The sequence below is a fragment of the Rhinopithecus roxellana genome, chromosome 6 (genome assembly GCF_007565055.1).
Source record: "Rhinopithecus roxellana isolate Shanxi Qingling chromosome 6, ASM756505v1, whole genome shotgun sequence".
NCBI classification, from domain to species: domain Eukaryota; kingdom Metazoa; phylum Chordata; class Mammalia; order Primates; family Cercopithecidae; genus Rhinopithecus; species Rhinopithecus roxellana.
In genome coordinates, this window is record NC_044554.1 from 70,849,364 (window position 1) to 70,871,748 (window position 22,385).

At 41.2% G+C, this 22,385-nt stretch overlaps 2 protein-coding genes across 5 annotated transcripts in view; both read left to right on the plus strand.

Annotated features, from left to right (window-relative positions):
- CADPS2 (calcium dependent secretion activator 2) overlaps positions 1-22,385 on the plus strand; it is a 602,646-nt gene that overhangs the window by 195,515 nt on the left and 384,746 nt on the right. The window lies entirely within an intron of this gene.
- RNF133 (ring finger protein 133) lies at positions 1,529-2,954 on the plus strand. Its single transcript, XM_010371481.2, has one exon. The coding sequence runs from the start codon at positions 1,759-1,761 to the stop codon at positions 2,887-2,889; it is 1,131 nt and encodes a 376-aa protein (XP_010369783.2). The 5' UTR covers positions 1,529-1,758; the 3' UTR covers positions 2,890-2,954.

A 22,385-nucleotide genomic window follows, 5' to 3' on the forward strand; every position in this document is an offset into this window, starting at 1 on the left:
TAAAATTTTGTTCAATTGCCTTTCCATGTTATATTCTTTGTCTTATTTTGCATCTTCCTTTTTTTCTAGTAGGTAAATAAAAACATATACAACAATGAGAGACAGAAAGATTTAGATATTGTCGTATTGATGAAAATTTCTGTTTCTGGACGATATGCTAAACCTTTGATGCCTAACTCAATGTCACTTTGTGAATATACACACCATGTAATACCTTTTAAAATGCAGGGATGTATGAAAATAAAATCAGATTAATGGCCTTTGGGAGAGAAAATCAACCTTTGTGGGTATGTTTTATATCATCAGTATTCTTTTTATACTAGGTTTTGTTGTTCCTTCCTCTTCCTTGTCTCAAATTACCATCTTGTAGATTCACATTTCATAAGAAGTAACAGCTCCTGTAGTCCTGGTGAGATCCAACCAAAAGTGACTTCTAGCACTCTACACATGTAGACCAGAGACTTTTATGTTCAAGGTCAGAATCTTTGGCCTCGGTTTCCTAGCTGGTGGGAAAAAAAACCCACTGAGATTCACCCCCAATAACGTGTACCAGTAGCAGCGTGGCTGCTTGTGAACTTACTATGCTTGTGAGTCCACATGACATCCTTTAGCTTTGAGGTCATATTGTGCCACTGACATGATTGTGGCCAAAACGTAGGTAGAGTGGACAGAGCCTGTGGAATCTTCAGTAAGGATATTTGTTGAGTTCTGCAAAAATGTTTGATAAAAGCATCTACTTATTGCTGCTAATGGTTAACTTTAAATATGCACCTTTGAGGTTTTTTTTAATAGCTGTTTTTTAAAAAATGAATTGTGCCAAACCAGTATGACTTCATTTAATCTTTCACTTGACACCCTTTCTCCTCCTCTTTCAAAATATTATTTGATTAATAACAGATGTCAAGGCCTGCAGAGAAATTAGCTTCCCCAGATGTCAGTCCTTTCTTTACTCCTGTCAGACTTACTACATTTGTACAGTCAATGTAAGACAGAGAAAGTGAGGCAGGAGTAAACTGAGCAGGATCTCTTACTCTAAAACAGCAAAACCATAAAACAAAAGCCACAAACATCTCAGAAAGCTTAAATAAATGCAATATAAGGGTTTATGTGTTGAATCAAAAATTAGCAGTGTGACTTTTACTTTTCGATATAAAAATCATGTCACTGATATCACCACTTTTACCTCACATCTGGTCACAGCACTAATTTTCAATTATCTTTTTTTTTTTTAGCTTGCCATTTTGTTGGAAGTATCTCCTTCCTTTGCTGGGAAAAAAATTATATAGCATTCTTACATGTGCTTTCAGGCTTTAAAGAGCACACATTGTATGAATTTTAGACTTAATTTTTAGTTTAATGTGCTACCTACTATGATTATATGTAGCTCAGTGATTATATTCATCTTATAACAACGTAGAAATCACCCATAACAGCATTTAAGCCAATAAATTCACAGTATGCTCTAAACTCTTATCTAATTGGCTGCTGGATCTTGCATGTCATAATCACATCAAACAACAGTAAGCAGTATCTAGAGTTAACAGGAGGGGATTTATTTTTCAATCTAAAGTTTTTCTCCTCTCTAATAAGACCTCTGAAACTCATAAGCCATCTTTAAGAATTTCTTACAAAAACATGCTGGAAGACAGTGGATCTTGTTTGTATCCTGAAGATTTTTTTCTCTTTGTTATTTTAAATTAATTGTCAACAGATGTGGAACTGTTGCGTTGGTTCTTAAGTCATTCGGAGAAGGGAAAGATGCATCTACTCAAGGTTGGCACTTGGAGAAACAACACTGCCTTTTCCTGGCTTATCGTGTTCAGTGTTCTTTGGCTTGTTAGTCAGAACTGTTGCAGAGCAAGTGTTGTTTGGACGGCTTATATGAACATATCATTTCATGTTGGGAATCATGTGTCGTCAGAGTTGGGAGAGACTGGAGTCTTTGGAAGAAGCTCCACTTTGAAGAGGGTGGCAGGAGTTATAGTGCCACCAGAGGGAAAAATCCAAAATGCATGTAATCCCAATACCATTTTCAGCCGATCAAAGTACTCAGAGACCTGGCTTGCACTTATTGAACGGGGAGGTTGTACTTTCACACAGAAAATTAAAGTGGCAGCTGAGAAGGGAGCCAGTGGAGTGATCATCTATAACTTTCCAGGAACTGGCAACCAGGTGTTCCCCATGTTTCATCAGGCATTTGAAGATGTCGTCGTGGTTATGATTGGTAACATAAAAGGCACGGAAATTTTCCATTTAATTAAGAAGGGAGTTCTCGTTACAGCCATGGTTGAGGTGGGGAGAAAGCACATCATCTGGATGAATCACTATTTGGTCTCTTTTGTAATTGTCACAACTGCTACCTTAGCATATTTCATCTTTTATCACATTCATAGACTTTGTTTAGCGAGGATTCAGAACCGGAGATGGCAGCGATTAACAACAGATCTTCAGAATGCATTTGGACAACTCCAACTTCGAGTGGTAAAAGAGGGGGATGAGGAAATAAATCCAAATGGAGATAGCTGCGTAATTTGCTTTGAATACTATAAGCCTAATGACATAGTTCGTATTCTGACTTGTAAACATTTTTTCCACAAGAATTGCATTGACCCCTGGATTCTATCCCATGGGACATGCCCCATTTGCAAATGTGATATTCTTAAAGTTTTGGGGATTCAAGTGGATGTTGAAAATAGAACAGAACCTTTGCAAGTTCTAATGTTAAGTGAACTGCCTGAAACCTTATCACCTAGTGAAGAGGAGACAAATAATGAAGTTTCTCCTGCAGGAACCTCAGATAAAGTAATCCATGTGGAGGAGAACCCTACTTCTCAGAATAATGACAGCCAGCCTCATTCATTAGTGGAAGATGTTTATCCTTCACTGTGATGGCCTGACTTTTGAGGAAGTGTATTAAACCTGTATGTGAAATCAGATCCTGATACTGACAAGCAGTTTGTCTGTTTGAAGTGTGGTTTTTGTGTCATTTTTTGTTACTTCAGTAATTTTCTACATTCTTTGTTAAACCTCAAAGACAGAAAAAAAGTCCTAGCAGGATTTTTTTGTTTAATTTTGGACGTTTGCTAAGTGTAATTTTTTGTCAGTGTATGTTACTCCTGTGAGTATACATATGTATATTTGTATGTCGCATCCATGTTAAAGCTAAGGACAAACTTATTTTCTTAAATATTTTCTGTACATATATTGGGCTCTATTTTGGTAAAAATATTACTGATATATTTGTATGTTTGTTCTAATACAGAAACTATCAATTAAGTTTGAAAACAATTTATCTTTTATGTGCTAGGAAGAGTAAAAATTATCTTTTGATAACATATTTATAGTATGTCTTAGTTGTGAGGTCATTGTGCTGTTTTTTTTTTTTTTTTTTGCATTCTTGGCATGAACATTTTACAAAATTTTCTTACTCTTATTCTTGATAAATAGTTCTGTTCAAGCAATTAGTACTTTTTTTGTTGTTGTTGTTGTTATATTTCTTTTTTTTTCTTTTTTTCTTTTTTATTTTTTATTATACTTTAAGTTCTAGGGTACATGTGCATAACGTGCAGCTTTGTTACATATGTATATTTGTGCCATGTTGGTGTGCTGCACCCATCAACTCGTCAGCACCCATCAATTCATCATTTATATCATGTATAACTCCCCAATGCAATCCCTCCCCCCTCCCCCCTCCCCCTCCCCATGATAGGCCCAGGTGTGTGATGTTCCCCTTCCCGAGTCCAAGTGATCTCATTGTTCAGTTCGACCTATGAGTGAGAACATGCGGTGTTTGGTTTTCTCTTCTTGTGATAGTTTGCTAAGAATGATGGTTTCCAGCTGCATCCATACAAAGGACGCAAACTCATCCTTTTTTATGGCTGCATAGTATTCCATGGTGTATATGTGCCACATTTTCTTAATCCAGTCTGTCACAGATGGACATTTGGGTTGATTCCAAGTCTTTGCTATTGTGAATAGTGCCGCAATAAACATACGTGTGCATGTGTCTTTGTAGTAGAATAATTTATAATCCTTTGGGTATATACCCAGTAGTGGGATGGCTGGGTCATATGGTACATCTAGTTCTAGATCCTTGAGGAATTGCCATACTGTTTTCCATAATGGTTGAACTAGTTTACAATCCCACCAACAGTGTAAAAGTGTTCCTATTTCTCCACATCCTCTCCAACAACTGTTGTTTCCTGATTTTTTAATGATTGCCATTCTAACTGGTGTGAGATGGTATCTCATTGTGGTTTTGATTTGCATTTCTCTGATGGCGAGTGATGATGAGCATTTTTTCATGTGTCTGTTGGCTGTATGAATATCTTCTTTTGAGAAATGTCTGTTCATATCCTTTCCCCACTTTTTGATGGGGTTGTTTGTTTTTTTCTCGTATATTTGTTTGAGTTCTTTGTAGATTCTGGATATTAGCCCTTAGTCAGATGAGTAGATTGCAAAAATTTTCTCCCATTCTGTAGGTTGCCTGTTCACTCTGATGGTAGTTTCTTTTGCTGTGCAGAAGCTCTTTAGTTTAATTAGATCCCATTTGTCAATTTTTGCTTTTGCTGCCATTGCTTTTGGTGTTTTAGACATGAAGTCCTTGCCCATGCCTATGTCCTGAATGGTACTACCTAGATTTTCTTCCAGGGTTTTTATGGTATTAGGTCTAACATTTAAGTCTCTAATCCATCTTGACTTAATCTTCGTATAAGGAGTAAGGAAAGGATCCAGTTTCAGCTTTCTACTTATGGCTAGCCAATTTTCCCAGCACCATTTATTAAATAGGGACTCCTTTCCCCATTTCTTGTTTCTCTCAGGTTTGTCAAAGATCAGATGGCTTTAGATGTGTGGTATTATTTCTGAGGACTCTGTTCTGTTCCATTGGTCTATAGCTCTGTTTTGGTACCAGTACCATGCTGTTTTGGTTACTGTAGCCTTGTCGTATAGTTTGAAGTCAGGTAGCGTGACGCCTCCAGCTTTGTCCTTTTGACTTAGGATTGTCTTGGCAATGCGGGCTCTTTTTTGGTTCCATATGAACTTTAAAGCAGTTTTTTCCAATTCTGTGAAGAAACTCATTGGTAGCTTGATGGGGATGGCATTGAATCTATAAATAACCTTGGGGAGTATGGCCATTTTCACGATATTGATTCTTGCTATCCATGAGCATGGTATGTTCTTCCATTTGTTTGTGTCCTCTTTGATTTCACTGAGCAGTGGTTTGTAGTTCTCCTTGAAGAGGTCCTTTACATCCCTTGTAAGTTGGATTCCTAGGTATTTTATTCTCTTTGAAGCAATTGTGAATGGAAGTTCATTCCTGACTTGGCTCTCTGCTTGTCTGTTACTGGTGTATAAGAATGCTTGTGATTTTTGCACATTAATTTTGTATCCTGAGACTTTGCTGAAGTTGCTTATCAGCTTAAGGAGATTTTGGGCTGAGACGATGGGGTTTTCTAAATATACAATCATGTCATCTGCAAACAGGGACAATTTGACTTCTTCTTTTCCTAACTGAATACCCTTGATTTCTTTCTCTTGCCTGATTGCCCTAGCCAGAACTTCCAACACTATGTTGAATAGGAGTGGTGAGAGAGGGCATCCCTGTCTTGTACCAGTTTTCAAAGGGAATTTTTCCAGTTTTTGCCCATTCAGTATGATATTAGCTGTGGGTTTGTCATTAATAGCTCTTATTATTTTGAGGTACGTTCCATCAATACCGAATTTATTGAGCGTTTTTAGCATGAAGGGCTGTTGAATTTTGTCAAAGGCCTTTTCTGCATCTATTGAGATAATCATGTGGTTCTTGACTTTGGTTCTGTTTATATGCTGGATTATGTTTATTGATTTGCGAATGTTGAACCAGCCTTGCATCCCAGGGATGAAGCCCACTTGATCATGGTGGATAAGCTTTTGGATGTGCTGCTGAATCCGGTTTGCCAGTATTTTATTGAGGATTTTTGCATCGATGTTCATCAGGGATATTGGTCTAAAATTCTCTTTTTTTGTTGTTTCTCTGCCAGGCTTTGGTATCAGGATGATGTTGGCCTCATCAAATGAGTTAGGGAGGATTCCCCCTTTTTCTATTGATTGGAATAGTTTCAGAAGGAATGGTACCAGCTCCTCCTTGTACCTCTGGTAGAATTCAGCTGTGAATCCATCTGGTCCTGGACTTTTTTTGGTGGGTAGGCTATTAATTGTTGCCTCAATTTCAGAGCCTGCTATTGGTCTATTCAGGGATTCAACTTCTTCCTGGTTTAGTCGTGGGAGAGTGTAAGTGTCCAGGAAATTATCCATTTCTTCTAGATTTTCTAGTTGATTTGCGTAGAGGTGTTTATAGTATTCTCTGATGGTAGTTTGTATTTCTGTGGGGTCAGTGGTGATATCCCCTTTATCATTTTTTATTGCATCTATTTGATTCCTCTCTCTTTTCTTCTTTATTAGTCTTGCTATTGGTCTGTCAATTTTGTTGATCTTTCAAAAAACCAACTCCTGGATTCATTGATTTTTTGGAGGGTTTTTTGTGTCTCTATCTCCTTCAGTTCTGCTGTGATCTTAGTTATTTCTTGCCTTCTGCTAGCTTTTGAATGTGTTTGCTCTTGCCTCTCTAGTTCTTTTAATTGTGATGTTAGAGTGTCAATTTTAGATCTTTCCTGCTTTCTCTTGTGGGCATTTAGTGCTATAAATTTCCCTCTACACACTGCTTTAAATGTGTCCCAGAGATTCTGGTATGTTGTATCTTTGTTCTCATTGGTTTCAAAGAACATCTTTATTTCTGCCTTCATTTCATTATGTACCCAGTAGTCATTCAGGAGCAGGTTGTTCAGTTTCCATGTAGTTGAGCGGTTTTGATTGAGTTTCTTAGTCCTGAGTTCTAGTTTGATTGCACTGTGGTCTGAGAGACAGTTTGTTATAATTTCTGTTCTTTTACATTTGCTGAGGAGTGCTTTACTTCCAATTATGTGGTCAATTTTGGAATAAGTGCGATGTGGTGCTGAGAAGAATGTATATTCTGTTGATTTGGGGTGGAGAGTTCTATAGATGTCTATTAGGTCCGCTTGATGCAGAGATGAGTTCAATTCCTGGATATCCTTGTTAACTTTCTGTCTCGTTGATCTGTCTAATGTTGACAGTGGAGTGTTGAAGTCTCCCATTATTATTGTATGGGAGTCTAAGTCTCTTTGTAAGTCTCTAAGGACTTGCTTTATGAATCTGGGTGCTCCTGTATTGGGTGCATATATATTTAGGATAGTTAGCTCTTCCTGTTGAATTGATCCCTTTACCATTATGTAATGGCCTTCTTTGTCTCTTTTGATCTTTGATGGTTTAAAGTCTGTTTTATCAGAGACTAGGATTGCAACCCCTGCTTTTTTTTGTTCTCCATTTGCTTGGTAGATCTTCCTCCATCCCTTTATTTTGAGCCTATGTATGTCTCTGCATGTGAGATGGGTCTCCTGAATACAGCAGACTGATGGGTCTTGACTCTTTATCCAGTTTGCCAGTCTGTGTCTTTTAATTGGAGCATTTAGTCCATTTACATTTAAGGTTAATATTGTTATGTGTGAACTTGATCCTGCCATTATGATATTAACTGGTTATTTTGCTTGTTAGTTGATGCAGTTTCTTCCTAGCCTCGATGGTCTTTACATTTTGGCATGTTTTTGCAATGGCTGGTACCGGTTGTTCCTTTCCATGTTTAGGGCTTCCTTCAGGGTCTCTTGTAAGGCAGGCCTGGTGGTGACAAAATCTCTAAGCATTTGCTTATCTGTAAAGGATTTTATTTCTCCTTCACTTATGAAACTTAGTTTGGCTGGATATGAAATTCTGGGTTGAAAATTCTTTAAGAACATTGAATATTGGCCCCACTCTCTTCTGGCTTGTAGAGTTTCTGCCGAGAGATCTGCTGTTAGTCTGATGGGCTTCCCTTTGTGGGTAACCCGACCTTTCTCTCTGGCTGCCCTTAAGATTTTTTCCTTCATTTCAACTTTGGTGAATCTGGCAATTATGTGTCTTGGAGTTGCTCTTCTCGAGGAGTATCTTTGTGGCGTTCTCTGTATTTCCTGAATTTGAATGTTGGCTTGCCCTACTAGGTTGGGGAAGTTCTCCTGGATGATATCCTGAAGAGTGTTTTCCAACTTGGTTCCATTTTCCCCCTCACTTTCAGGCACCCCAATCAGACGTAGATTTGGTCTTTTTACATAATCCCATACTTCTTGTAGGCTTTGTTCATTTCTTTTTCTTCTTTTTTCTTTTGGTTTCTCTTCTCGCTTCATTTCATTCATTTGATCCTCAATCACTGATACTCTTCCTTCCAGTTGATCGAGTCGCTTACTGAAGCTTGTGCATTTGTCACGTATTTCTCGTGTCATGGTTTTCATCTCTGTCATTTCGTTTATGACCTTCTCTGCATTAATTAGTCTAGCTGTCAATTCTTCCACTCTTTTTTCAAGATTTTTAGTTTCTTTGCGCTGGGTATGTAATTCCTCCTTTAGCTCTGAGAAGTTTGATGGACTGAAGCCTTCTTCTCTCATCTCGTCAAAGTCATTCTCTGACCAGCTTTGATCCGTTGCTGGCGATGGGCTGCGCTCCTTTGCAGGGGGAGATGCGCTCTTATTTTTTGAATTTCCAGCTTTTCTGCCCTGCTTCTTCCCCATCTTTGTGGTTTTATCTGTCTCTGGTCTTTGATGATGGTGATGTACTGATGGGGTTTTGGTATAGGTGTCCTTCCTGTTTGATAGTTTTCCTTCTGACAGTCAGGACCCTCAGCTATAGGTCTGTTGGAGATTGCTTGAGTTCCACTCCAGACCCTGTTTGCCTGGGTATCAGCAGCAGAGGTTGCAGAAGATAGAATATTGCTGAACAGCGAGTGTACCTGTCTGATTCTTACTTTGGAAGCTTCCTCTCAGGGGTGTACTCCACCCTGTGAGGTGTGGGGTGTCAGACTGCCCCTAGTGGGGGATGTCTCCCAGTGAGGCTACTCTTGTCAGTAACTCACTTGAGCAGGCAGTCTGTCTGTTCTCAGATCTCAACCTCCGTGTTGGGAGATCCACTGCTCTCTTCAAAGCTGTCAGAGTCGTTCGCGTCTGCTCAGGCCTCTGTTGCTTCCCCTGTTGTTTTTTTAGCTGAGCCCTGCCCCCAGAGGTGGAGTCTATAGAGACAGGCAGGTTTCCTTGAGCTGCTGTGAGCTCCACCCAGTTCGAGCTTCCCAGTGGCTTTGTTTAACTACTTAAGCCTCAGCAATGGCGGGCGCCCCTCCCCCAGCCTCGCTGCTGCCTCGCGGTTAGATCGCTGCAGACTGCTGTGTTAACAATGAGGGAGGCTCCGTGGGCGTGGGACCCTCCCGGCCAGGTGAGGGATATATTCTTCTGGTGTGCCCGTTTGCTTAGAGCGTGGTATTGGGGTGGGAGTTACCCGATTTTCCAGGTGTTGTGTGTCTCAGTTCCCCTGGCTAGGAAAAGGGATACCCTTCCCCCTTGCGCTTCCCAGGTGAGGCGATGCCTCGCCCTGCTTCAGCTCTCGCTGGTCAGGCTGCAGCAACTGACCAGCACCGATTGTCCGGCACTCCCTAGTGAGATGACCCCAGTACCTCAGTTGAAGATGCAGAAATCACCGGTCTTCTGTGTCGCTCGCGCTGGGAGTTGGAGACTGGAGCTGTTCCTATTCGGCCATCTTGCTCCGCCCCCGCAATTAGTACTTTTTTGTGATACACATCTGTGTAGTGAAATTTTAAAATACTAGCACTCTTTAAGTGAACAGCAAATATTTTAGTGTCCAGTGTTACTTATAATAATTGTTACATGGTCATAAAACATAGAATGACTTTGATACTTAGTCATGGCATATTTACTTCCCATGTGTTTCTCCCCACTCCTCAATTTGATTTCTTTAATAAAATGTTTAACCTATGCCAGACTATTCTTGAGAGAAGTGATACGGTATAGAAATTATTATGATGTGATCATGTTTCTTTTGTTCACTATATTCTCACAGTCCAGCAGAGTGCCTGGCACTCAAGTATTTTTGAAGGAATGAGTGAATAAGTGAATAAATAATGATAAATATCTTTGCTGTAATGCACCTATTATGTGTTAATTTGAAATACTTGACTGTTTTTCTCAATTATACAAGATAACAGAAAATTCTGAAATTTTTCACTCTAAATTACTTTGAAAAAATATTAAATTATAATTTTAGCCCAGATTTCATGATTATAGTTTAGCATGCATAATTTTTATGAGCAGCTTTGAACTCTGTAAGGCTAACACTGGGATATGAATTATTGGGCAACCTTGGAGGGTGACCTAGTGAAGAGGAATGTTATGAGTTGCTCAGTGTTAACAATACTGGAATTTAGACACAGGTAGAAGGGTAGTAGTAGTTGGCTATAACTGCCACCCCATGGAAGACTAAAGGAGGAGAGGCACTAATCTAAGACCAGGAAGAATCGGGGCAAAAACTGGGCAAATGACCAGTTGTGAGCCATGCCTTGCTTGGTACACAAAAGCTGTTTTACATGCAACTTTAGAGACTTTTGTGTTAATCACAAGAGCTGTTCTTTGAAAGAATTGCATAGCACCAGGGCTACTGGAGGATTTAGCAGGAACACTAAGTGTTATTTCAAGCTTACCCTGGAAGAGTAAAGTCATTTCCTGAGGGATGAGGGACCACACAGAAGAGAGAGGACACTGAGGACCCCATGACAGCTGCCCCTAAAAGGATCAGCTCCTAATCAGGATAAATTGTCATTCTTTGGCCACTGTTAGTGTTTCTGCCACTAGAGGATAGCAGCGGATGGGGGTGGAGTGGCTAAAGTGATTTATACCATTTGTCCAAGAAAATCACTAGAGCTATGACAACAAATGCATCTGTAGTGTTGGCAGTCCCTGAACCTAGAGTTCCAGGGTCACTGCAGCTCTGTACTCTTGTGTGGGGTACTTGTTCCATGACATCTGGCAGTTCAAGAATTTGTTTGCTGTTCACACTGACAGTGCCATTGTGTTCTTCATTCTCCCTCCACATCGTTGTTGGTTTTTCCTTTTCTTTTTTCTCCTCCTTTTCCTTTGTTGATCATTGTCAATCTAAGACCTGAGTTACTCCCATGTATAAGAAATTGGCATGTGCATACTTCTCTAATATAACCTTTGTTAATGTGGACATTTAACATTTAACACAGTGTGCTTGTTTGAGAATTTTCTATGGATATTCTTTAAAGGGTGGTTAGAATCTATATTTGGAGTGGGAGGGAAAGGGTCAAGTCAGTGAAAATAGAAACTGTCTGCTGAGTGGCTACCATGTGCCGGGTAGAGGACTAAGTGCTTTACATAGCTGTTTATTTTATGTCAGAACAAAACAGTTTTAATCTTAGTGTTTAGAATGTTGTAAACAGATCAATAAACCACTTTCACTCTGGGTTTACTAAATAGAACTTGGAAATAGCACTGCTATATCAAATGTTATTCATTATAATAGATTTTCACTTATTCTGTGGGCTATATACCATTTTCTCTTGTACCTAGTGATGCAAACATCTCTTGTCATAATGACATAGGATTAATAATATGAACTCCAGAAGGGGGTTTATGTTCCTTGTAAGAATCAAGCTTGCTTTTTTTATTCACTCCTTAGATAAATTACATTTAGTATTCTACTACAATGAAAAATATCCACTTCAACTCTTATCAGATGGTGCTATAGGTGAAATGACTTACTCCATCTATACAGTATCTCTTGTTATAGGACACACTACATTGATAATATCCCTATCTCTTGCTATGGAATTATTATAATGCAATTGTCCTGCAGAGAATGTTAGTCAGCTATTTATTTGCACTAGTGTGAGCCTTTCAAAGGATTTAGTGAGCCAGGGATCTGGCTTTTCTGATGGGATTTACACTCCTTTACCACATTTAATGGGTTTTGAAGCAGCACACAGGTATCAACTGGGGGAAAGATCAGCATTTGGGAAGGCACTGAAGCGAGCAGAGAAATCTTCACATGCTGGTACTGTGAAGGAGTCCTTCTCATGCCAGTTCTGTCCTCCCACTCCATCATTTACTATAAGCACCTGTTTTTGTATTTTAAAAACACATTTTATTTTTTGGCTTAACTGTATTTTTAAATATTTAATTCTTAATGCTGAAAAATAAAGGTTATAAATTAATATATTTACCAGCACAGAAATATCTTTAAATACATACTTCGTTTTATAAGTGAGGGGAAGGGAGTGTACTTTAGAAAAAGCGATGATCTCTTTCCTACCAGTAAGTATTATTCTATCACAATTTGTTACCTCCCCTTTTCATAGCCACATCATAGCTACTAACCCCTCTCTTCACAATTATGGCAGCATCTTTATCAGATCTCCAAGTTACTGTGTCCCTTGATGATTTTTAGATGCTGCCATGCATACTTTTCATCACTGTTGATGAACAGTGACTCTGATTTCAAAACTCCTCTACACATGTCCAGTTTAGCAACACACTGTTGTTGCCACACATCATGTTCTCTCATCTTTGAAAACTTAACAAGTTACAGCATCTTATTCAGAATTCCCTGTGCATTTGCTTGACTGCTCATCTCTGCTACTTCTTCAGGCTTGTTCTTGGTTCTCATTCCAAACAGTTTCCCTTAACTGTTGTCCCTCTCTTCCCAGTCCATCTCTTCCAACTTCAGCCTAGAACCAATTGTAAGTCATTTTAGTTTTACCAAGTGCCACCAAATTCCTTGCCTCCTACACTTTCCTACAATATCATTTGCCTTCCCTGAATCATTCCTACATCTGCTTTTAATACTTCTAAACAGCCAACTGTTACTCAAGTTGTAATATTTATTATTATCTGATGTCAACCAGATCTTTGCTTCTGTTTAAAAATCCTTTAGTAATCTCTTAACTCTTTTATTTTTTTGAGATAATACTCTTGCTCTGTCACCCAGGCTGGAGTGCAGTGGTGCAATCTTGGCTCACTGCAAACTCAACCTCCTAAGTTCAAGTAATCTTCTCCTTCCTCAGCCTCCTAAGTACTGATTACAGGTGCACACCACCACTCCCAGCTAATTTTTTTTTTTTTTTTGTATTTTTAGTAGAATTGGGGTTTTGCCATTGTTGCCCAGGCTTGTCTTGAACTCCTGAGCTCAGGCAGTCTGCCCATCTCAGCCTCCCAAAGTGCTAGGATTACAGGCATGAGCCACTGCGCCCAACCTCTTACTCCCTTTTATAGTCCCCATAGAGTAGTACTTCAAAGCCTTGGCTGCACATCAGAATCACCTGGAGAGCTTTTCAAAGTCTCAATGTTCAGGATGCATTCATGACATCTGGGCTGGGACCTAGGCATTGGTAGTTTTTGAAGTTGCCCAGGGGATTCCAAAGTGCACACAAGACTGAGAACCACTGCCAGAGGTTTGTTCCAAAGAGCCTTTAATCAGGTCCCAAATTTTACCCTCTGTTCAGTTTGACTTATTTTCATTTTACTGAAAATGTCTTGGTAGAAATCAAAATATCAAGGTAGAAAGTGTTAAATGTCTATTCCTCATGGAGAGGAATTGATAAAGGCCTGTGGCGATATGAAGGGAAGAATTTCAACTGGAGTAATCATTAGGGAACGCTTAAAGAAGGAAATGATATTTGAAATGGAAATCTACTTGGTGGGAAGAAGGACATTCTAGTGGAGAGAACAGTCTTAACAGTTTTTTATAAAGGAGCTTTGAGTGTCACTTGGAATTTTGGTTAAGAAACTTGAAGACACAGTGTAAGGAACATGGCTGTGCTTTGGTCAAGGATAGGCTGAGGTAAACATCCAGAGTGACTCAGCAAGTTTAGAGTGCAGGCGTTTAATTCCAGCTGTTTTCACAGCCATGTGGCCATAACATGGGAAGGTTTATCATTTGGCTCTAAGCCACTGTTGTCTGTAAAAGGTATAATTGCCCTGATGACACTGTATAGGCACACTTCTGCCCAGAGAGAGAAAGAGTTAAGCTGCTGACCCTGAAGGCAGTGGAGAGCTGGCCATGCAGCTGTGCATGGGAGCAGCCAGCACAAGCAACTGAGACAGAGACAACAGTGAGAGCTGTTGATAGGAAAGCTGCTGAATAAAACTACATTTTACCTGCTTACGGCCCCGAGCGTTCTTTCAGCTATATTCCCATCCACTCACACCCCTTGGACCTCAGCAGCGGCTGGACCCTGGGCATGACATTTGGTGTACTCATGAACCTGACAAGTGGCATAGTTGGCCGGATGAGGTGAGTGGATCTTCAGTTCTGAGGGTTCTCGGGTCGGCTATGTGGCCGCATCATGGGCTGTGGTACCCAGTGTCAGTGGTGCTGCCTGGATGGGCCCCAGTGGAAACGTGGGAGGCTGTAGACAGGTCTCCCACAAGTGTGGAGAAGGTACTGAAGCACCTGGAAGTGCACAACACTGAGGAAAAGCATTCCTTTGCTGACAAAGTCACGTGGGCATTTGTAACTGTGCTGTAGGAATTGCATGCTCAGTCCCTGCGGGATGCAGCACAGGGAGAAAGAACCTCTGTTGCAGGTTCGCCCAGTGATCCACCAGAAAATATAGCATGAGCAGCTGTTGGGCCCCAAGGGTTAACCTAGGGACCCTCCCCCCACCACCATGGTGGAACACATTTCACATGGTGCCTGCAACCCTGCTATGTTGCGGGAGTCAAGCAAGTAATGTCGGCAGTCACGTACAGACTTAGTGCAAGTCATTCAGGAGAAAGAGGTTGCTGTGCAACCTGGTCCTGCCTGAGTGTTCCAGTTCACAGATTGCCTGCTGCAGTCAGGTGGAAGTGCTAAGCCTTTTCTGTTTGATAAGAGACTGGCCGAGATGCCTGGCTTGGGTGGCACCATACAACCAGCCATATGCGGACTTGGCAATCCACTAGTCCTTGAACCTGGATAAGTTTCCGGCAGAGCTGCATTTATTAATGGTTACGAAGACCAGTCAGTGAAAGTGGAACTTGTGTCTGCACCTTGGCATTGGCCACTTGACTCTCTGCTTATGCACTGTATACATCTCTCCCATGCCTGGGGACATTCTGGGGTGGATGTTTTGCATGGCTTGGCAGCTGTGCCGTCTGTCACAGACTTGCTGGACTGCTTGACAATAGAATTGGGATGGTGTCACTGTGTGGTGGACCTGACCAATGCATTCCTCTTAATCAACATTGCTCCAGAGAGCCAGGAATAGTCTGCCTTCATGGGAGGGTGACAATGGACTTTCACAGTGTCGCTGCAGGATTATACATAGCCCCATCATATGTCATGATCTTGTTGATGATGTTACCCGAACCTCTGATTCTCTTGCAGATTTAGAAGTGGCAATGCCAGCCTTGCCTGGGGCTGAATGGTGAGGCTTACATAATCAAGCAGGCTCTTCAGTAGGCACAAGCCTTATGGGTAGTTGTCTAGGGGTGCCCATTTAAACTGAATGTGCGTGTGACCACAAGTATTGTTGGTTAGGGCCTATAGCAGTGCATGGAGACCTTGGAAGTGCCAACAGGCTTTTAGTCCTAGCTGTGGAAAGGAGCTAAGCTCCAGTGTTCATTTATACAGAAGCAATTAGTAATAGCGGATGGGTACGTTCATGGGTAATGATCCCCTGGACGGGAAATCAGTCAGTAACTACATATGCTGCCCCTTAGGCTCATAAGAGTATGGCAGAACGGGTTATAGTCGTCATACAGACGACTTACGTGATAGCGGGATGGATGCATTCATGGGTAATGACTCCTTGGAGGGGGATGGTGCAGAGATCCACTTTAGTGAAGTAAAGTGCCTGCTTAGAGCAGCGGAGTATGCTAAGTACAAGTCCCTTAGCAGCAGAGTTACAAGAAGTCTTGGGACCTGTAGTCCTAATGCAAGATAAGGCCATGGGGCCTGAGGCACACCTAGACTCTGAACCTTCACTGTAAGGAAGGGTATCCCCCCATTCCTAATAGGGCATGGTACACAAATAGGTCTAGTCGAGGTGCTACTGCTGCCTGGACTGTTGTCACAGTCCAGCCATTCTACTGACACTATATAGTTTGATACCAAGTGTAGGCAAAGTAGCTAATGAGCTAAACTCAGCAATGTGGATGGTGATCACCAAGAAGGTGACACCTAGAGTAATCAGCTGTAGCTGGGTAGTTTATCGAGGCTTAACCTTTTGGTTAATTATGTGAAAGTTACAGAATTAGCTAGTCACCAACCCATGTAAGACCAGGCCATGTGGCTGGATCTATGAGAGGAAGGATGACCTTCTCCATTCAGTTACGGGGGTGAAAGGTAATCTGTTATTACCTGCCCTAATACCCCCAAAAGTAGGGAGACAAAACCTGCTGTCAGCCATGGACCTTCCAAGCCCACCATTGCAGATGGTTGGTGATTGTGACCCCTATGGGAAAGGGTCTGCAGTATAACTTACATGTTACTCCTTGGGTATTTAATGTGTGACCTCCACAATTAGCCATTTGTAGGGGAAGGAAACGGCCAGGGAGGGAACCCTCCAGGGAATATAGGTACTGTCTATGTGGCCTATCATAAACTTCCCTGTAACTTTGGCATGGGTGCAGGACCCAAGGGAACCATAGAAAGCTGATGAGGTGTAACATCATCACCCAGGGCAGAAGCCCTTGGCAGCTGCATTGTTATCCAGAGATGAAAAGTTGACTTGTATTTTGCCTGAGGGACGTGATTTATCCTGGTTAGTATCCGTGCTTGCTTTGTCGTGTCAGCTGTAAGTTGGCATGCTCCAACAGCATTGTGGACTGGGCCCACACCTTACTTAGGTGACCAATGTCTCCAACTGTTGGATCTGTACTGTCCTTCCAGCACCAGCTGCAGATGGCTTGCCTTGGCACGTGCATGCAGCTTCTGTGAAGAACTGCACATGGCTAGAAACTCGGGGCCTCATGGACAGTGGGTGGGACGCAACACATCAAGCTTTGAATAGGAGGCGTTGCAAAACCCATGGCAAGCCTGCCCCCGGCTGACTCTAGCATCTATGATGGATGGAGCTGGCTAATGGGAGAACACGTGGTGTCTGCATTGCGGATACCACGATGTATAGAGCAGCACTGGGGTAAAGTCACCGTGGGATGGTTGCCTGCTGAGGTTTGTGCAAACATAACATGGTCACTACACCAAAGGTTTGGTGGAATAAGCGGCCTTACCAAGGCTGGGCCCCAATGGATTTTGTGCCCCCTGGGAGTTAATGGATCTGTGAGGGCACAGGATGGCCATATCTGCCAGCCAATTGGACTGTACCTGAGGGTGGCCCTATGTGCCTGCCACTGTGCTTCCCACATTGCCTGGTCACCTACATGACTAGAGGGCACTGCGTTTCCAGTTTTTGTGAGTGCAGTGGGCCCCCTGGTGGTTCTATCCCTCAGCAATAACTTCCTGGAGCAGGTGTCATTACTGTAGAAATGCAAGTTACAGCCCTTGCAGAGCACATAGCTCGGGCCCTGAATTACATCTGAGTTGCCCTCCTTTTGTTAACTGACAAGGTTAATCAGATCAGGAAGGTGGTGCTACAAAACCAGAGGGCCTTAGACATAGCCACAGCTGCTCAAGGTGGCATTTGTGCCCTTGTAGGGACACAATGTTGAAAATTCGTCCCTGACAACCACCAGAACATAGTGACAGCTTTATAAGGGGTGTCCCAGGAGGTTGAGGTGATTGAGCGCCTTGCTGATGACCCCTGGCAGAGATGGTGGGCATCTCTGGGCTCTGGCCTACATTGGGCTCTAATAATCATGGGTAGCATAGCAGGAATATTATTAGTAAGTTGTTGCTGCTTGTATTGCTGCTGTGGCCTATGGGTCCAAGGTGCGGCCCTGTGTGCACTAGTCCTCACCAAAAGGACTCCCTCAGCCTAGGGGGTGGAATGTAAGCCTTAGTGTGCCAAGCTGCCAAGCCTGTCTATCAAACCTATGTACCCAAAACTTATGTATAAAGCCTCTGTGTATATATCCAGCCTAGGTACCAAAGCTTATGTGTATAACCTGTGTATCCAAGGCCTATGTCTCCCTCGGCCTAGGGGATGGAGTGTAAGGACCATGACTGTGCTTTTGTCAAGGATAGGCTGAGTGACTCAGCGAGTTTAGAGCACAGGTGTATAATTCCACCTGTTATCACAACCATGTAGCCATAAAATGGGAAGGCTCATCATTTGGCTCTAAACCACTATTGTTTATAAAAGGTATCATTGCCCTGCCGATACTATATTGGCACTCTCGTGCCCAGAGAGAGAAAGTTAAGCTGCTGACCCTGAAGGCAAGGGAGAGCCAGCAGCACAGCTGTGTGTGGGAGCTGCCAGCTCAAACAGCTGAGACAGCGGACACTCTGAGAGCTGCTGCTGAGAGAGCTTCTGAATAAAGCCATATTTCACCTACCTGTGTCTCCCTGAGTTTTCTTTCAGCTATTTGCCACTCATCCACCCATTCCCTCCAGACCTCAGCATGGGTTGGAACCTGACCTTGAACCTAACATATGGAACTTAGAAGGCTGTTGCAATGATCCAGGACTGATAAGGTGAAAATATGAATGAAGGCAGTGGCAAGTGAATTGGATGGGTTGCCTACAAGATAATGTGTTATTTGATTTCACTTGCTGGTGTGAATTTTCTACTTCATTTTTCCATGACCAAGGTAACACTGATTTTAAAACCTCTCTGCATCCATAACCTTTATCTTCAGTTCGTCTCCAGTTTACCAGCACACCACAGATACAGAAAAGGTGGGTATTGATCGGGGAGTAGAGGAAGAGTGAAGAGTTAAGGATGACTCCCTGCTTTCTGTCTTGGACCACTATGTTATAATAATACCATTCAGTGAGATGGAAAATAACAATGAGGTGAAGCAAGTTTGGAGTAGAAGAGTACAAATTTTGAATATGTCATAGAAGTTCTGGGTGATGTTCATGGCATAGCTGGAAATATAGGTCTATACTTAGACTAATTAAATGAGATAAATGTAAAAAGTTAGCAAAAGGCTTGATACATGTAAGTACTAACTTGTGATTTATTAATAAACTAATTTAACCACCAATGACATTTATATTAGTGGTGATTTTACTATTATGTAAATTTCAGTGTTACTATTTTGGGCCCCCTGAATTTGTAGTATCCCTATATACTATAAGACATTTTTGTCTCCCAAGAATGCTTAGCAGGCTGAGTAAAGCTGGCAAGTGTGATAGGAATAGAGGGAGGGGTGGTAATAATCACGGCTGTAATACACAGGTGTTGCTACATTCCCTTAAAGGGCAGAATCTCATTTAATCCTTAACAGTAATGCAATGAGATAGGCATTATTGGTATCCTCATTCTTGAGATAAAGAAATGGAGACCCAGAGAGGCTAAGTAACTTGCCCAAAGTTAAATAGCTGGTATGTGACACAGAATCTGTGTTTGAACTTGTTCTAGTTCCACAGCTCATGGTCTTAACCACTACCCTGCAGTTAGCTTGAAACACTAATTTTTAAGTAAAGGACAAAGCTTTAGGTTGAGTCCAGCTTTAAGGGCTTAAAGAAATGAACAATGGAAGAAAAAACCCAGCTAAAGGCATTGAGAGTGCTGACTGGAGGGTGGTTGAATGATACCTTATGTGATCTCAACATAATTAGGAAAGAAAAAAGAGTTATGTGAGGGTGAAGGTGTGGCCAGGGTATATCTGACTTGAGTAAAAAGAAATATTGAGCTGTAGGAATGGATCCTTCCATTTAGGAAGTACTGATGCTGGAGCTGGTAGCTCTCTTGTATAAAAAGTATTTATTTTGAAGGGTTTTGATGTAGGCTGCCTTTCTGATGAAGTTCAAAAGGGGTAAAAAAATTGTGTAATTATCCTAATAATTGATATCAATCCTTTTTAAAAGTTTAAGCTTAAAAAGTATAGTCAGGCCAGGTGTGGTGGCTCACCCCTGTAATCCCAGCACTTATGGAAGCTGAGGCGGACAGATGACCCGAGGCCAGGAGTTTGAGACCAGCCTGGCCAACATGGTAAAACCCCGTCTCTACTAAAAATACAAAAGTTAGCTGGGTGTGGTGACACATTCCTGTAATCCCAGGTACTCAGGAGGCTGAGGCATGAGAATTGCTTGAACCTGGGAGCCGGAGGTTGCAGTGAGCCGAGATTGTGCCACTGCACTCCAGCCTGGCAGAACGAGACTCTGTCAGGGTGGGGAGCAGCGCAGAGCACAGTTACTTTTCACAGAGAACATGTGCCTTTTACATCAGACCACCTGCATTCATTTTCTATTCTCAGGGAAAAGCATCTTAGAGCAACATCAGCATCACCTGGGAACTTGTTAGAAATGCAAATTCTTAGGCTGACTGCAGAGTTTACAGAGTCAGAAACTTAAGGAGGGGGCAGCAATCTGGTTCACCAAGTCCTCCAGCTGATTCTAATGTATACTCAAGTTTAAGAACCTCATTTAGATCAGATAGTTCATTTTCAGCAATGATGCATCATGCTTGTAATAAAAATAGTATAATTAAAAGTCTCAGTAGTTGCTATTACTACATTAATACAAGATACATTTAGGCATATTTCACATGTACAATAGGTTTCTGACTTCTGCATGACTGTGCATAGAAATCCTTTCCTCTCCCACTGTTGGTTTCTCTATGCACTACCACTATCACAACTGTCAAGGGAGTTGTGAGAAAACTAATAGATTTTAGATAATTTGCAATTTATAAATGGATAGAAAAAACTGAAAAGTATGAACAATTTTAGACAGTCCACATTGGAAGAGAATAGTTAATTCTATTATATTCACTAAAGGTCTGATATCAATATACTAAAAAAGTGGACCACAGGTGAAATTCAGAAGGGAGTCATGTAAATTTCTAGGTTCAGGTCCATAAAACCAGCTTCACAAATACTGGTGGGAACTTAGTTTAGCTTCTATAATAATGTAGATGAAAATAAGTTCAATGTAAAGCATTGGGAGTGTCTGTAGGCCCTCCAAAGGTTTGTGGCATCTTCTCCTTTAATAGCATTGCTTCTCTAACTACAATGAATTACTGTCTTCCTCCTGGATTGTGAGATCTTACCCATATGGCAGGTTCGTTGATTCATTCAACAAATATTGATTGCCCTGGAGATACAGTGGTGAACCATATAAGATGCCTGCCATCATGGAGCTTACTTGTTAGTGGGAAGAAAATGCAATAAATGTCATGTGCCTACATAGTTATAAGTGCTGTGGAGAAAAATAGAAAACAGAATAGGGAGCTACAAAAGGCAGAGATGCAGCTTTAAGTAGAAACATCACCAAGAAGATAAAGAGCTGAACAAAGACCTGAAAATAATGAATGAAGGCCTTAATCTATAACTTGTGCAGAAAAAGTGAAACTAGTGTTCAGGAGAGCCAGTAGGATAGTAAGTGGGTCTTGTCATCTGAGAAATGTCAGGAATGTTTAACCTGCAAGACAGAAGACAGTGTTGCAAGACAGAAGACAGTGTTAGCTGCCAGTCAAACACTTGAAGAATGGGCTTGCAAAGAATTTAGATTTTCTTTGTTTTTGCAGGGATTAGCATGCAATAAGAGAATGACAGCTACAGGGAGAGCATTGCCACCTGGAAACAACTTTCCAGATGGTGGTCCTGCCTGTAGACAGGTTATTGCCTTCAGAGAGCCTAGTTTCTCTTTCTTAAAGGAGTTTGATATTGTTTGGATGTCATTTTAGTGGTGGTGATGGTGAGGGAATTAAAGCTTTAGAAGAGTGATCGGATTTATACCTTTGGGTCACTCACAATCCCAAGAATCAGATTCTGGGATTAAAAAGCAATAAGATTGCTATTCCACATGTAGTTGTCATCTGTTAAAAAATAAACAACTACAAAGTATAAACGATAAAATCCATTCAACAAATATTTATTGAGAGCCACTGTATGCCAGGGAAATTTAGTTAACAAGCTTTGAGTTCATTTTGCTTTAACTCAATAGAATGTTTGCTTTTAAAATTGATTTACTTTCCAGCCATTTTTTTTTTTCATTTTTACTTTGGAACTTCATTTCTCTGCAGCAGGCCCTTGGATTATCAAGAGTAAATAACTTGCTATCCTTAAGATTTATGTTTTATAAACCTAGAATTTGAGAGGGTAGCAACTCATTCTCTGGTGTCTTGGTAGTATTGTGGAACATGTAATGGTTTGGCTTTTAGAAATCTCTTTCCTCCCAACTTCCCTGTTAACATTGGCATATCACCTATCTTCTCAAAGAAAAGTTTTTTTGAGGTATTTTATCAGCAACAAAGGACTGGTATTTATTGATTTCTCATCCATTATGGAATATTTTATAAAATATGAAATCATGTGTTTGACTTATTCTAAAATGCATAACAAAATAATTTGAATTGATGAAGGATTGGGTCGATATGTGAAAGAACGAAT

What these genes read in the sequence shown, in the direction of transcription:
- RNF133 (XM_010371481.2), top strand. Translation starts at nt 1,759, where the DNA reads ATGCATCTACTCAAGGTTGGCACTTGGAGAAACAACACTGCCTTTTCC.